The sequence below is a fragment of the Heliangelus exortis genome, chromosome 16, assembly GCF_036169615.1.
Source record: "Heliangelus exortis chromosome 16, bHelExo1.hap1, whole genome shotgun sequence".
Classification (NCBI taxonomy): Eukaryota; Metazoa; Chordata; class Aves; order Apodiformes; family Trochilidae; genus Heliangelus; species Heliangelus exortis.
Window position 1 is genome coordinate 5974722 of NC_092437.1, and position 14193 is coordinate 5988914.

Below are 14193 nucleotides of genomic sequence, written 5' to 3' on the forward strand. Positions count from 1 at the left end.
GGCCCCTCAGAGCCCCCAGAGGGCTGGCAGCGTGCGGCTGGTTGGCAGCGGGGTTCTCCCGCACAAGACACGCGGGGACCGGCGCTGGACGCTCCAGGGTAAAACCGACCTTGTGCCCAGGTCTTTGTGTCGGACCCGGGATTCTGCGAACATGGATCGGGGTCTTTACAGTTTCATGGGTTATAGAAGTGCGAGGCCCTCCGTGTCCTGCGGGCGTTGCGGAGATTTCAGAGCGGGAAGGTGTCAGTGCTCATTCGGCTACCCCCGTGTACAACTGATCTGCGATTGTGTCAAGCTGAAAGTCTGTGGTTCCCCGTCCTAATACCACGTAAGGATGGCAGTGTTTCGTTTTGGGAGTGTGGAGTTACATAGGGATAAAAATGGAAAATGCCAAATTCCTGCTTTCCTCATGAAGTTAAATACCAGATACGCATCTCAGAACCTGTTCCAGAAACAAGCCAAGAATACGTTCAAAAGTAGAGAGAGCATTGGGATTCAATGTAAATAGAAACAATGTTTTCCAAGCACTAACGTTAGTAGTAAATTGATAAATGTCTGCATTAAATATCATAGAATAATTATCCTCATCTTTTGTATTTACCAAGCAGCTCTTTCTATTAATGTTCAGAGAGTAGGGAATCAATACTTGTTAATGTGCAGCTAGGAAAGCTAAGAAAATCTAATCAGAAAGGGTGTGCACATCCATGGGAAAAGTAAATGCTGAAGTATCTAATGGAAGTTCATCTAAAATGCAAAAAAGACAAAAAAAAAGGATGAATTTAAGAAGAAATTGCCTTATAGTAAGGTTTTGTTTGATCTCTGAAAAAAAGACATTATGGAAGTTTTATTGCCTGATGCCTCTAAAACTTGCCTGCATAGAAGATGTGTTGCAGAGGTGAGCCAGGCATCTGCGCAGACCAGACAGGATAACTCAATAAACAAGTTCCAGCTTCTTGGAGTCTCTTTACTGAGCCACAGAACATAAACTGTTTAGGGGTTCACTGTTATTCCAGTACAGATGGACAGTGTGGGAGATACAGGAGACAATCACACAGAATAATTCTTTCAGAATTGAGATATTCAAAGATTCATCAGGCAGTAAACTCCTGGTCATCAAGTACAAATTCCACTATTCCTGCTACTTCAAGAATGTCAATACAGTGCTGTTCCCAAATCCACATCTTCTGAAAGGTGGAGGAAACACCCATCTAACCCTCCATCCTTCCCTCGTTGTGTTTCAGTTGAGAAGTTCTGTACAAGGCAACAGCTTTATGGGTTATTCCCAGCAGGTGAGGAGCCCCATTGGCTTTTCTGGTCTTTCACTGCTCAGTAGCACAGATGGTATGGATTCTGTAACACTTCACGTAGAGATTTTTACAAAGCACGGCGTGAAGGGTTGATTGGGCTGCTGGTAATCATTTAGACTGAATTGTAACAAGACAGGCATCTGAAAGTTGTTTTGTAGGGGTTTTTCCTGGGTATAGTCAGCTTCAATATGTTCCAGGCTAAATTACACAAGACAGTTGACAGTTTAACCTCTTGTACAATGAATATTAAAAATGCATTTACTTTTACAGAATGTGGAGGGAAAATATGTAGCCAGTTACTTGTTACAATACCATGGACATAACTCATGGGAAATAACTCTTGACAATGTGAGTTTCATTGTGCTACAGAAATTTACATATCTTTTTCCAAAAGCTATTTCATGTCACTGCTGATTTAATTTAATTATGAAGAGCTTATAGAGACACATTAACTTGACAGAAGTCTGTTTCAGTTTGTACTTTTAAAAATAAATAATTCCCCAATTAGGTTGGAAGTGTTTTATTACTTCTTTGAATTCATTAGCCATGATAAAATGTCAAAAGCACCAGTCAAGACAGAAATAAATAACACAATCTCATGTTAGAAAGTTGCAAATACAGTATATTAAATTATAGCAATATGCTGCTTCACACCAACTGATGTAGACAGCACACCAGGGAGACAGTAGTTTTACTCATGATCACTGAATAAAATCTATTACCAGAACAGGGGAGCTGCACATCCAACTTCATGCATTGTTCTTTTACCAATTTACTTTTTTTAATTCAAGTATTTGAACCAGCAGTTTTGGAAGTTCAGCATCCCCTTTGTTTCGAGGTAACAAGAGTGGTACAAAGCTTTTCACAATAAACCAACAAAAAGCCAAGGCTTCCAGGTCTTTGTAGTCTTTGCTTTCAGGTCCATTCCTGCACCAAGTCAGTTTACAGCCACATCTTAAGTCCTCCAGTAAAGTCATGGCAGGCAACATATGCAACATCAACATCTTATTATAAAACTGCACTTCAGGGGCTTTGAGCAGAACATCTCTCCAAGTTTATGGAGAGCACTGTATCAGTCAGAAAATGCAGGAAATAAGTTACAGTTCTTTTTTTGGGGAAAAAAAAAATCCATACAGAAAAGCCGTATTAAAAATATTAAGGCAAGACCTCTACAATTGCACACCACTTCAGGCCTGAATGAAATCATGAGTATTCTATTACTTACATGTTGCCCTAATTTTTCTCTTATGGCTTAGAGCAAAGTCTTCCACTGAAAAAAATAGTGGAAAAAACCCAATTCTCTACGGAAGGACTAGTAACATGTCATTTGCATGATACCTTTCATGGTCAGTAAAAGACCATAAACACATCCTGTTCCAGGCAGGCATTTGAAAGAAAATCTTCTGTCAGGACAAAGGGATGTAATGTTTACTGTAGTGAAGTCACTTACACAAAAAAACATAACATGTATGGACAGATGCACAGTAAAATAAACAGCTTACACAACAACTAAAGTAGGAAACATCTGAGACCTACTATAGTAGGCCAGATGGAACAGAAAGACAAAAGAAGTATGTCTATTTTCTTGTTTAACTTCACTACTGCTTTAATGTGATGTCTATACTTAATTCCAAAGAAACTGGGCATGAAAAAATATCTATGATCATACTGGTGAGGAAAAACATTCCCATGATTACTCAAGCTCAAGAAAATTTTTTAATTAACTAAACATGTTAAATTATGCCAGTGATTACATCTTGTTATTTACAAGATTAAGTACTAGTCTGATTGTTAGTAATGGTGCAGTATCTAAATTAAGATCACAAGGGTTGGGTTACTTTCTGGTTGCTAAAAAGCTTTTTTAGCTGTCTGTCCAGTTCTTTGGAGTTTGGAGACAAAGTAAAAAAATTTTATGCCTCAACACATTTCATGTCTAGATCAATTTTTGTTATCTAGTCTCACAATTCAGTAGCATGGTTTAAGTTTGAAGCCTGTAGCAATTCTGACATAAGAATACAGAAGACAACACATTTTTGTTCTCAGTAACACACAAATTACTGTACTCACTGGTAACCTTCAATTTGGTACTTCAAAGTACTGTGCTTCCACATACCTCCAGAAAGAGTGCCAAATTATTTGAGTGGGAGCATCAAGTTTCCTGACATTCTCCACATAATCCTTACAAACACCTCACAGATCACCAAACTTGTACTTTGAAGAAGAACTCTACAGAAACATTGCACAGACTTTGCACCACAAGGGCTTATACATTCAAAGGCAGCTTTCTGGAGTGCAGGTCCATCCATTCACATTGGGGAAAAAAGTTTACATAAGCTCCAAAAATAAGAAGTGAAACCTAGTGTGACTTTACACCAATAAGAACAACAATAAGGACAATTACCATAACAAACAGAATTAAAATAACAAGCATCTTCCGATTCTTCTTTTGATATTGCTCTGCCTAGAGAAACAGAAGAGAAGAATACTTAGATTTCTGCAAAGCTACAAAAAGTACAGACTCTTGCTTGGTGTAAGTGAAGTACACATCACAACTACCCTTTGGTAATGACATTTCCTAAAATGTGTATTGCAAGCAGCTCCCACAAAACAGCTCTGGTCTGAACCATGGACTTCAGTGAAGGTGTGCACTGCAGTCACACTGATCTGTGTTCCTGGCAGCAACCAAGAAGAATGTGTCCTCATGTGGGTTGAGCAACCTTACTGTGGCTTCTCAGCAGTCTTTGAGAGGGTTCTGTGCCTCCACAAGACATCTGAAGAATTATAACTTCATTTGTAAGAACACAGTTACAAAGCCCATGGAAAACAAGATCAGGCAGCTGGTACTGTGAAAGGGAACACTGAAAGCTGGCAAGATGTTTTAACTCATTTGTTTTGCTGATGTAAGATTCCTGTATTATACCTAAAGGACATTAAAATTCACAAAACTTCATTTTTAAATAGGCATTTTATTGTACCTGATTCAGCTGAGTATTTTCATTTAATTTCAATTAGAACTGAAAGCTCTCTCTTTGATTTGGTTCTGTTTTCTGCTTCATTCCTTCTTTCTTCTAAAAAGATTTTCTCATCCCTTTCCTCTTTTTCCCAACGGAATTAAAAGGAGGCATCCTGGAGAAAACTCTCCAAAAGCCAAGTGAAAGTCTGCTAATAGAAGCTAAACAAAAAAACTTGCATTTAATTCTTTTTAAATTAATAAACCTTCAAAATTTAAAGGGAAATATATATTAATTCTTCTCCTTTATAGTCCCTGGAAAGTAATTATTATCAGATCTGCTAAAACAAAGGTTTTGACCTGAAACTATGTAACATGCAACAACTGTGATTATTTACTTAATTAGGTTTTAAGTATCAAAGCCTGACAGAGTATCACAACTGATTCCAATTTTCATGTGAAGCAGGAATGATTAACTAATGATTCATATCACCAGACTTCTGCAGTTAATTAAAGGAATTTCAGTGAAAGTGCTGTCTCAGTACTTTGTAATAATAATGGCAGTTAAAGCAGAAAAGAAAATTAAATCAGAACCAAGTGGCTGAAGTATTAGAAACAGCAGAGCACCTGTGCTTGGTATTACTAGACCTGTGCATGTCTTCCATAGGTGAAAAAAATTCCTATGCTGTACTGAAAACAGGTCGAAGTTACACAAAAAAATCCATACTCTAATGAGCAAAACAGGGGTTTGCTGGCAATTCATTAACTGCCCTAGACAAGAAACAGTATTGATTGCAACTGCTTCATTTATTTCCAGTTCAGTTTGTGCAAATTGCTTGCAAATACCTTGAGCCTTGCTCACCAGTTAAGTGACCTTAAATTCACCTTATTTTAGTGATCCCAAATTTACTTTTATGTATAACAAGAATAATCCTATAAGAAATTTATTTTTCTCAAATTGCACTTTTTTGCTGTCCATATTAGAAGTCTACTATAACATGAAATTGAGTGTGTAATAATTAGGTGTCCATGGAATGTTTTACTTAGGAGGCTTTTGCATAAATCTCTCATTCTACTTTATTTACAGCAAAGGAAGGACTGAACTGAGCTGACAAGTCAGAACGTAGCTTAAAATCAAAACAAACCAAAAAAGCCAACAAAACAACCACAAAACTCTGTTCTGCTGCCAATTGAAACTTTTCAGATGTTCATAGTAAAAGCTTCACACTAAAAGCATGAGTTGGACCTGACTTCTAAGCAACATTAGATGGAAAATATTAAAAATTACTTTTGCTGCTCACAGTAATGCTTTCAAACTGGGATATATCAACTGACAGAAATCTATGGGGCTGGTTATTAGGTATCTCAACTATTTCACAAGTGCTGGGCTCTCAAAACAGAGAAGGAATTGCAGATAGATCCCACCAGGTTAGCAATATAAAAATCAAAGCACATTGCTTGGATGTCCAGAAAGTTATTTAAGGAATTAACACTAGGCATCAAGCATGATGTTAATGGAAGTTATATGGAAAGCTCCTACTCCACTCCAGATGGACATTTTGTACTGTAGGGCAATCATTTCAAAAAGTGACAATGTCCAATTGAAAAATGACTGAATAACTTAATGGCTATTAAATTACAAAATACTATGAGATAAGCAAAGCATCTTAAATATTCCATCAGCTTACCTTATGTAGTTGTTTTAGACCCTCTTCAGTTTTCATACATGACTGCTCAACATTGTAGTCAATTCTATCTAGAACTGTTCCCTAAATAAAATGGGGAGAATGAGTACCAAATTAACCTCATAAAGCAGTTATAAGCAGCAGAGTAATTAACACTCACAGAAAAATGCCTAATGAGCATCTACATGTACATCTACAAACTTGTAGATAAGAACTGTTTGGGACTTCATTAAAGGACATCCTTGCTCACTGCCTAATTGGCAGCTGTCACCATCTCACATCACATCCCTTAATTATCACCTTACTTCCTAGTTCAGATGGTTTTGATTGGCACATTTAACTAAACTGGATCTTCAGGAGAAATAATCAACAGTATGCTCTGGGATTCAATGTTTTGGGGTTATTTTCAGTCTAATGCCCATAACCAGTTGAATTTTTAAAATTATTATTATTGGCAGATTTCAAACAAAGGAAAATCTTAGTCTGAATAAGCAAGTTAGGGAAAAGCAAGAAGCACAGGTATACAGGATGCTAAAACAGAAGTCTAGAAGCCTTAGCACTACATGGAATCTCCTATTTCTTACTCACACTGGGCTGTCAGTGTACCTGTTCTACTATCATTGCTCCCAGGTCCCTAAATATTTCATTGAGATCAGAGATGGACTGAACAATCTGACGGATTTCTCGTTCCCGCTCTTCCACCATTAACGTGTTTTGTTCCACCAGTGCCAGCTGATCATCTGTAAAACCCTGTTGAAATAAAAGATTTAGATGCTGAACTCAAAGTGTGAAAAAACACTAAAAATAATTATAAGATTTAATAACAAAACAGTGCTTTTGGAATTTCCAAAGTAGACAACTATCCAAGAAAAAAATATTTTTCTATTTTAAAAACAGTTTCAGGACCACTAAAACAACTCAGACAAATATTTACAGTTTTAGCAGAGAAAATGTATACCTTTCATCCTGCTTGATCACAAACAACTTTGAAAAATAAGATCTGTCCTAAATAATGTTTTTATTGACAGTAATGTAGGTCTAAATTAAGGAATAGCTACTGACCAGCATTACAGAAAGTCTCATAGCATCAGTGGCCACTAAAATGTGTAAAAGCCCAGCAATTACAATTTAATTTTAAACTATGGAGACCTTACTGGTTGTGTCTCCCAAGACCATTCTCAACTGAACATTAGATGTCCACACATCATCACTCTTACACACAGATAAGGGAAAAGCCTCTTATGCATATACTGATTTTTTGCAATATCTTAACTTACCCTGTCATAAAGTGTATCATCCTCCCCATCATCCATCAGTGGGACTGAGGTGTCAAAAAAGTGTTTGGATCTTTCTTCTCTATTCTTCATGCCTGTAAGAGACAAATTATGTTTGAGCATAATGCTTGCACACAAAAGGCTCGAAGCTCCAAACAGAAACACACAAGAATGAAAACCTGGCTAACAAATTACAAATTGCAGTATCTAAAATGTAACTGTAATGTAGGCTTATTATCTAACAAAGCACAACAAGTTCAACCAGACTTGCAAGAGTCCAATTAAATCAGTGATTTTTAAGTGATTACATTCCATGAAGTTAAAAGTTAGGTTTGAGGACCCAAATATAATGACTCTAAGCTAATTTCTAACAAATTCTCTTAGAAACATCTTGTGTCTGAACTGTGATCCCAAGTTCCACCTATGTCATTTATGCCATGGCAGAAAGAAATAATATATCAGTATTAAACTTGAAAATCAAATTTGTGTAGGTTTCTTTCCTACTTGCAGACCACAATGATGGAGTGAAAATGCAAGTGGGTGAAATAACACTGATTTCACCAATATATTAAATCATGAAATTTCTCCTTTTACATTGAAAGACAATAAAACAGTTTGAACATGGGCAGTGAAGCAGAAAGTCCCAAATTCTAACCATCACCCTAATATACTCCTGGTGTTCCTGTGTGCAGCACTTAACCTTTCTGTACTTCACTTTTCCCAGCCAAGAAAATAAGCACACCTCAATTAGTGGTTTCCACAGAAGGTGCCCATTATTACTTAGCTCTTATGCTTACGTTTGAGATAGTCAGACTGTGCATGCCTAAAGTTGGTGGACAGGTCCTGAAGGGACTGTGCTAAGGAGGATACTACATTCCTGAGAACACGTGCTTCTTGTTCTGTACAACTACGTGATCTGCTCTGCAAGACCTGGACTGCTCTCTGGCATCTGTGAAATAACTGAGAAAACAATCCCATTAGTGAAAACCACACAGCAACACACACTTTAAACATCACATTGCAAAAATTCCCAATGGAAGACTAATATATTGATTTCTGTATTTTAAAGGTTATTTTCTTAAGTCCTAGTGCACAGAGAACACAGATAAACAACTTAAGCTAAGAGGGCAGCAAAATAACACAACTACTTCTCAAAGACATTTGCTTCATTATAGCTGCTGGGACCAAAAGCCTCAGAACATGTATATAATGTATATGTATTTCTCCAAGGTATCAATAAATGTGATTTAAGTCTCCCAATCCCATTCCAAGTAGAAAAGCAAACAGGTAAAGAAAAGAACAAGGAGGTCTTTGAACAAAGTCATTTGTTGAGCTCACTGAGCCAGTGCAGAACCAAGCACAGAGCTCAGGAGTTTTGGCTCACTCTAATACTGATGACAAATGAAATGCTTTTACCCAAAGCAAACCACTGACTCACCAAGATGCATGACAGATCTGTCAAACTCTAGGTTTAGAGAACTGAAGGCAGCCTGTACCTGTGTGATTTCTTGAGTTGTTATTTCTATTGCCCTTTCTTCTTCACTGCTGTCATCCAGTGTTGGTCTGTTTAGATGTTTGTCATGAAGACTGGCTAATTCTTTCATCTTCTGTTTAATCCTGGTGATATCATACTGAATCTAAAACAGAAAGCCCAAAAAAAAAAGAAAGGGAAGTGACTAATGCTTCAGACAAAAAGGTTCTGAAAAATGCTAGACAAAAATACTTAAAAGAAATCTGTATAACACAAAAAGCAGATCAAAGTTCATTAACAAAACACATAAAAAGCTGACTAAGTAGTAACTGAATACTCTCATGTGCTTTGCTACATTTCAAACTCCTGTTAATCTTGGGCAAGGCTGCTGCTTTCAAATATGCTTCATTAAGCTGAACTTCATTAACAGTGGAAGTTAAATGACATGCTTTCAAACAAGTCACTAAAAACAAATGTGTAAAGATGCTAATTATTGTACCAAAAAAGAGACTGATCACATTAGGCACACAAAATAAGCCTGCATGTGTCGTGTGAGTACATTTTTTAAAGATATTTTGAAATCACAAATAGCTTCATGCTCCAGATACTGGAAAAGGTTTTGATTGGATGCTCCAGTCATTCCTTCACATTTCTCCAAATACTTCTATAACTTGCAAGGTAACAGGACCACATAAGCAGGAAAAGTTCTCCTGCCAGAAGACACTAACACTTTGTTTTAAAATAGCAAACTGCTAATCTCCATTATTTTATGGTCTATTCAACTGGACCACTCAAACAAAAAGTTAACTGGAAGTACTAATTTTTTGTACCCTTCCTTCTAAGTTGCAAACTAAGAACAGCTTTGCTTTGCTAAGAGCTTGAGGCCCTTCCTGCAGTCTGAACACTCAGCTCTAGCATGTCTATCCTAATGGTCCCAGTGCACTGTTATCACTGCTGTCACTGGTGATGCAAACCCAGTCTTCTGGGTTTATGGACCTAGATAATCTCCCAGTATGTCATTTGCAATATATCCTCCAGGATAACAAGTCCCAGCTTTTCTGATACTTTCCTCAGAACAATGGTACCATTTTAGAAAACACACTTATTTTTATCTTTCTTCCAATACTGAATCTGTAAAATATTAAACATAAAATTTAGAGAATTGAGAATGTAACTGGCAACTCTAATAAATCTATACACGAGAAACCAAACTGTGCTGGATCTGCCACACAACTTACTTCATCTGCTCCATCAACCCATTTGGGAGGTAAACGTTTTGTTACTCCAATTGCTGCTTCAGGATCTAAACTGATTCCTGATACCAGTGCCATACGATCATCAGCAAGCTGCAGAAGACAAAAAAAGATGGCAAATTAACTTCACTCAAATTAGATCCAAATCCTTGAGCGTCAGGAAAACATGCATACATGCCTTTTCCTAAAAATTAACCTAAAAAATGTGTATGCCCATGATGTAGGTATGACCAAGATCCACGTCTCCTGTTTTGTCCCTAGATGATCATGACCTTCATCCTCCCACTTCCTACAGGATCTGGAAGGTGAGATTTACTCTTAGAATGAAGACTTAGCAGATGTTCAAAGGTGGATTCTCACTGTGATGCTTTAGTTTAAGTAATTCTCATGTTGGTACATTGTGTTTTAGGCAATGATTCCCAGCCAAGGGGATGTTCCATTTAGCCAGACTCATCTCCTAGGCACCTGAAAAACAGCTCAGTTCTACAGTGTGGCTACAAAGAAACTTATTTCCACCCTAGTGAGTGCTGGATGAGGTTCTCCAGAGAAAGTGTGGTCACTGTGCTCTTGGAGGTTTTCAAGACCTGGCTAAACAAAGGCATGGATGATCTCACATAGCCTACCAAGAGTCTTGTTTTGATCAGAGTTCCTCCCCACAAGCAAGCCTACAATTCTCCAAGTGAAGGCTCCCTTGATACACATCTGAGTGTGCAGGGCCACAGAGCAACGTTTAGCACTGGGGCTGTAGATGCTTCCAGCCACCTTCCTTCTCTGAGATGAAGACAGGGGAAGGGTTGGAATTGGAAAACAAATTTGGATCTTGTTGCCAGTTAAACCAGGCTTTGAAATTCCAGAGATAAAAATAATCTTTGTTTACTTCAGCTCCTAGTTTCTCCCAGATTTTTAATTTTCTTTTATCAGTTCTGGAAAACTTTACTGTTCCCCATCCTCCAGCTCCTTTAACACAAACAGTCCCTCTTCCTTCTTGGGCAATTCTTTCCTGAAAGGCTGTTTTTTATCCCAGAGCTTATTTCCTGACTAATAAAGTTTGAACACTTTTTTAAAGACAACATAAAAAATAGCTAATGGCTTCATTGTGCAAAATCACTCTATTGCACATGTACACAGCAAGTCAGACCAGTTTATCCATCTATCTATTAACAATGAAAAATTACATCACAAAATGCTTGTCCTCTCTCTGCAGTCTTGTCCTACTGTACATGGGGGCACCTCATCCTACATAGTGAAATCTAATAAACCAGAAGAATAAAGAAAGGAACAGTTTAGCTCAACAATGTATCCCTGATGAACCAGGGCAGAATAAAATGTGAAAAACAATACCTCATCCAGCTCCTGAAGTGATTTGTGGATCCCATCAGCCCCATCCAGTTAAAGACAGCAAAAGATAAAAGGGGAAAAAAGAGACATAGGACAGATACAGGGCATGGTCAGTTGAGAAAATACTGATTTATTTTTTTTAAGCATGATGGTTCACCAAGAACAGAACCAGCAGTTAAACATGGCTATTTGACAAGTACATTATGACATTGTGCTTTTAAGGTCAACATTTTGCTTGATGCACAAACTTTTCAAAAAGTATTTCAGTTGCATGGTAAACAGAAGGAACAAGAGATCCAGTTAAGAGCTTGATTTGTTTTCCAAAGTAACTGCACAGTTGAGCTTCTGGTTACTAAAATTCCAGGTAGAAAGACTGCAACAGAGTATATTGAAGTGTGACAGCAAGAGTGATTTGACTGCAGGATTCAAGACCCACTGGTGAGTTGGGAGGTTTGAGTATGACTGGAGGAACCATGTGAGACATTTACTGACAGCACCCGGGGTATCACAGGTTAAACAGCAAAAGACAAAAAGCAAAAGCAATGTAGTTCATGCTCACTTAGGTACTTAATGCTCTAGGTTCAGGTAACATTTATCCTACATGAATATGAAAAATACAAAAGGCTGGGATCTGCAATGTGTCATCAGGTTTTGCACTGTGGAGGGTATTTCCACTGGAAGATTAATTAAGCAAGAATGTCAGACCCAAAATGAGGACAAAATACTTGTGGTTTAACAAACCCGCAGGCTGCAACTGATGATTTCTTTTATCCTACATCAAACTCTTGAAATAGGTGAGAGTCAGTAAGTGAGACAGTTGAGAATGTTTATTTGATTATCTGAGTTTAAGGAGTAGCTGACTGCACAGAATGTACCTTCCAGAGCAGAATGTAATTTTTGACAGAGAGCTCTCAAGGTGCAGGATTAATTACATAGGAATTGATTACCCTGAGCATCAATAACTGTCAACACACACTGTAAATAAACTTTATTAAAGTGTTAAGTGTTATTGCACCCAAGGTTGAGTAAAAGTGTGGATCTACTACTCAGTAGCTTGGAAGCAAGTTTAGAATATCATTAATTTTTCTAGGTGATACTTTATAAACACACAAGGATCTGCAGAAGTGATACTGATATTGGCAGAAACCCACATTAAAAAGAAATAAATGCAGTGCCAAATTAAATATGTGTACAACACATTATTGACATTTCCTGTTCTGCGAATGCAGTTCAGTGCAGCTTGCTGGACACAGGTGTAATAAAGTTAACAATAAACAAAGACCATTCAACAGCAATTCATCAGGTGAAATAAGAAATTTACAGCACAAAGCACTGCTTTTTCCAACAAAAATGCATTAATGCAAAGCAACTTAGAACTATGTGACTGCCAGCAGGTATTTACTGGTGCCTGTTACAAATAGATGGTGAGTTTGTAAAGGAAGTGTAAAAACCTCAGCACAGCTGAGCTGTGCATCACAGTCTGACAAGCTCAAAATTTATAAAAAGCCTCCTAAAATGCAACAAGTGGCTTTTTGAGATTTCTCTAAGGAGGTCTCATAATAGAACCTGCTGGGTCCTGTCACAGATGACTTTCAGCTTGTTTCTATTTGGAGAAAAAATAAGGAGGGCAATGGACACCAGAGCAAATTATGAAAAATTCATGTGAATAATCTACAGTAACTTATTTAACAGTGCTCACATTGGAGTGAATAGAAGAGTTCTGCTCGAGGAAATAATTTGGTTATTTTTCTCTGGGGAAAGGAAACACCAAGAAGTGCAGTGGACTTTTCTGTCACGTCAAGGCAAACACGAAGCTATTAGAACAATAACTGGACTTATCATTCACCAAGCGAACAGCGACGTGATCAGCACAAGGTCAGATCTCTTCTATCCATTTTCCAGTGAAACAGTGGGGAAGAGGCCACCAAGGGGTGGGGAGGAGGGACGGGGTGGGGGGGGGGAATGACAGAGGACAAGGGGTTTTGAGAAGGGGGCTCGGAGAAAGGGAGCTCGGGAGAGCCGGGGTGGGTGAGGAGGGGTCGGGGAAGGTTGGAGGGCCAGAGGGGAGGAGCGGGCAGAGAGCCCGGCAGCGCCAGGGCAGCAGGGTACGGTAGGATGAAGGGAGGAGACTCACCGCAGCAGCCATGCTACGTGAACCCAGAAGGCTGGAGGAGCCGTAACTACTCACTTGCTCGGCCAGCAGCTGCCGGCTCTGCACCGCGTTGTTCCGCAACAACAAGAACGCGTCCGTTAGACGCCGGGTGGCCATGGCCTACAGCCCCCCCGCCCCGGGACCGCTCGGCGCCTCGCTGCCGGGCCCTCGGCACTAAGCTCAGCCCGGGGCCCCCGGGCAGAGTCGGCGGCCGCCCCCAGCAAGGCCCTGGGCCGCTCACAGGGCCCGGCCCCCCAATGTCGGCTCCCCCCGGCCTCCGGGCCCCTCCATCCCCCCCCGGATCCGACTGCAGCCCCGGCCGCGGCCCGGCTCACTTCCGCGTTGTGCATCGCTCAGCACCTTCCGCCCGCCCGCCGCCCCGCAACACCAACGTTCCGGCCCTCCTGCGGGCGGGGGTGCAGAGAAAGCCCCGGGTCCAATCCAAGCGGCTCTGACACCCCCTGAGGGACCCCGGCCCTCTGCCCATCCCGGCTTTAGGGGGCAGGGGTCTGGGGGAGTTAGTGCTTTGTGTTGTTTGCCCGTGTTGGCAGCCAGGTGTGGCCTCGCAGCCATGGCAGCCTCCGTCCCATACCTGCCCATGGCTGCCCCGCTGCCCGCAGCGCTGCCTTTCCCTCGGGAGCCTCGGCAAAACGGCTTCAGACAAACACACCCCCCTATTTCCAAAGCTTTTACAGTTAATTTGTTCCATCTCCCAGCTGTGAAGCATCCTCAAAGGCATGAGTTACATTTGAAGCAGAATACT

The 14193-nt window shown here is 39.7% G+C and overlaps 1 protein-coding gene across 4 annotated transcripts; it reads right to left on the bottom strand.

Annotated features, from left to right (window-relative positions):
* Nucleotides 1-1811: 1811 nt before the first annotated feature.
* Nucleotides 1812-13763, bottom strand: STX16 (syntaxin 16). Of its 4 annotated transcripts, none has more exons than XR_011729150.1 (9): nucleotides 13467-13763; nucleotides 9926-10033; nucleotides 8713-8853; nucleotides 8014-8176; nucleotides 7220-7311; nucleotides 6549-6692; nucleotides 5946-6026; nucleotides 4283-4479; nucleotides 1812-3768 (listed from the first exon to the last, which is right to left on the bottom strand). XR_011729150.1 is itself a non-coding variant. In XM_071760220.1 (8 exons), exons 1-8 carry the CDS (start codon nucleotides 13545-13547, stop codon nucleotides 3664-3666), a joined length of 915 nt encoding a protein of 304 aa, XP_071616321.1. In that variant the 5' UTR covers nucleotides 13548-13677; the 3' UTR covers nucleotides 1812-3663. The 4 variants fall into 4 exon arrangements, 2 of the variants coding, with proteins under 2 accessions (XP_071616321.1, XP_071616319.1); XR_011729149.1 differs by having other exon boundaries at nucleotides 13413-13677; XM_071760220.1 differs by lacking the exon at nucleotides 4283-4479 and having other exon boundaries at nucleotides 13467-13677.
* Nucleotides 13764-14193: the final 430 nt, after the last annotated feature.

What these genes read in the sequence shown, in the direction of transcription:
- STX16 (XM_071760218.1), bottom strand. Translation starts at nt 13,547, where the DNA reads ATGGCCACCCGGCGTCTAACGGACGCGTTCTTGTTGTTGCGGAACAAC. An exon ending in GGGTTGATGGAGCAGATGAA is followed by an intron (nt 8,854 to 9,925) that starts GTAAGTTGTGTG and finishes TTTCTGTTTTAG; the next exon opens with ATTCAGTATGATATCACCAG. An exon ending in ATGATACACTTTATGACAGG is followed by an intron (nt 6,693 to 7,219) that starts GTAAGTTAAGAT and finishes TTATTTCAACAG; the next exon opens with GGTTTTACAGATGATCAGCT.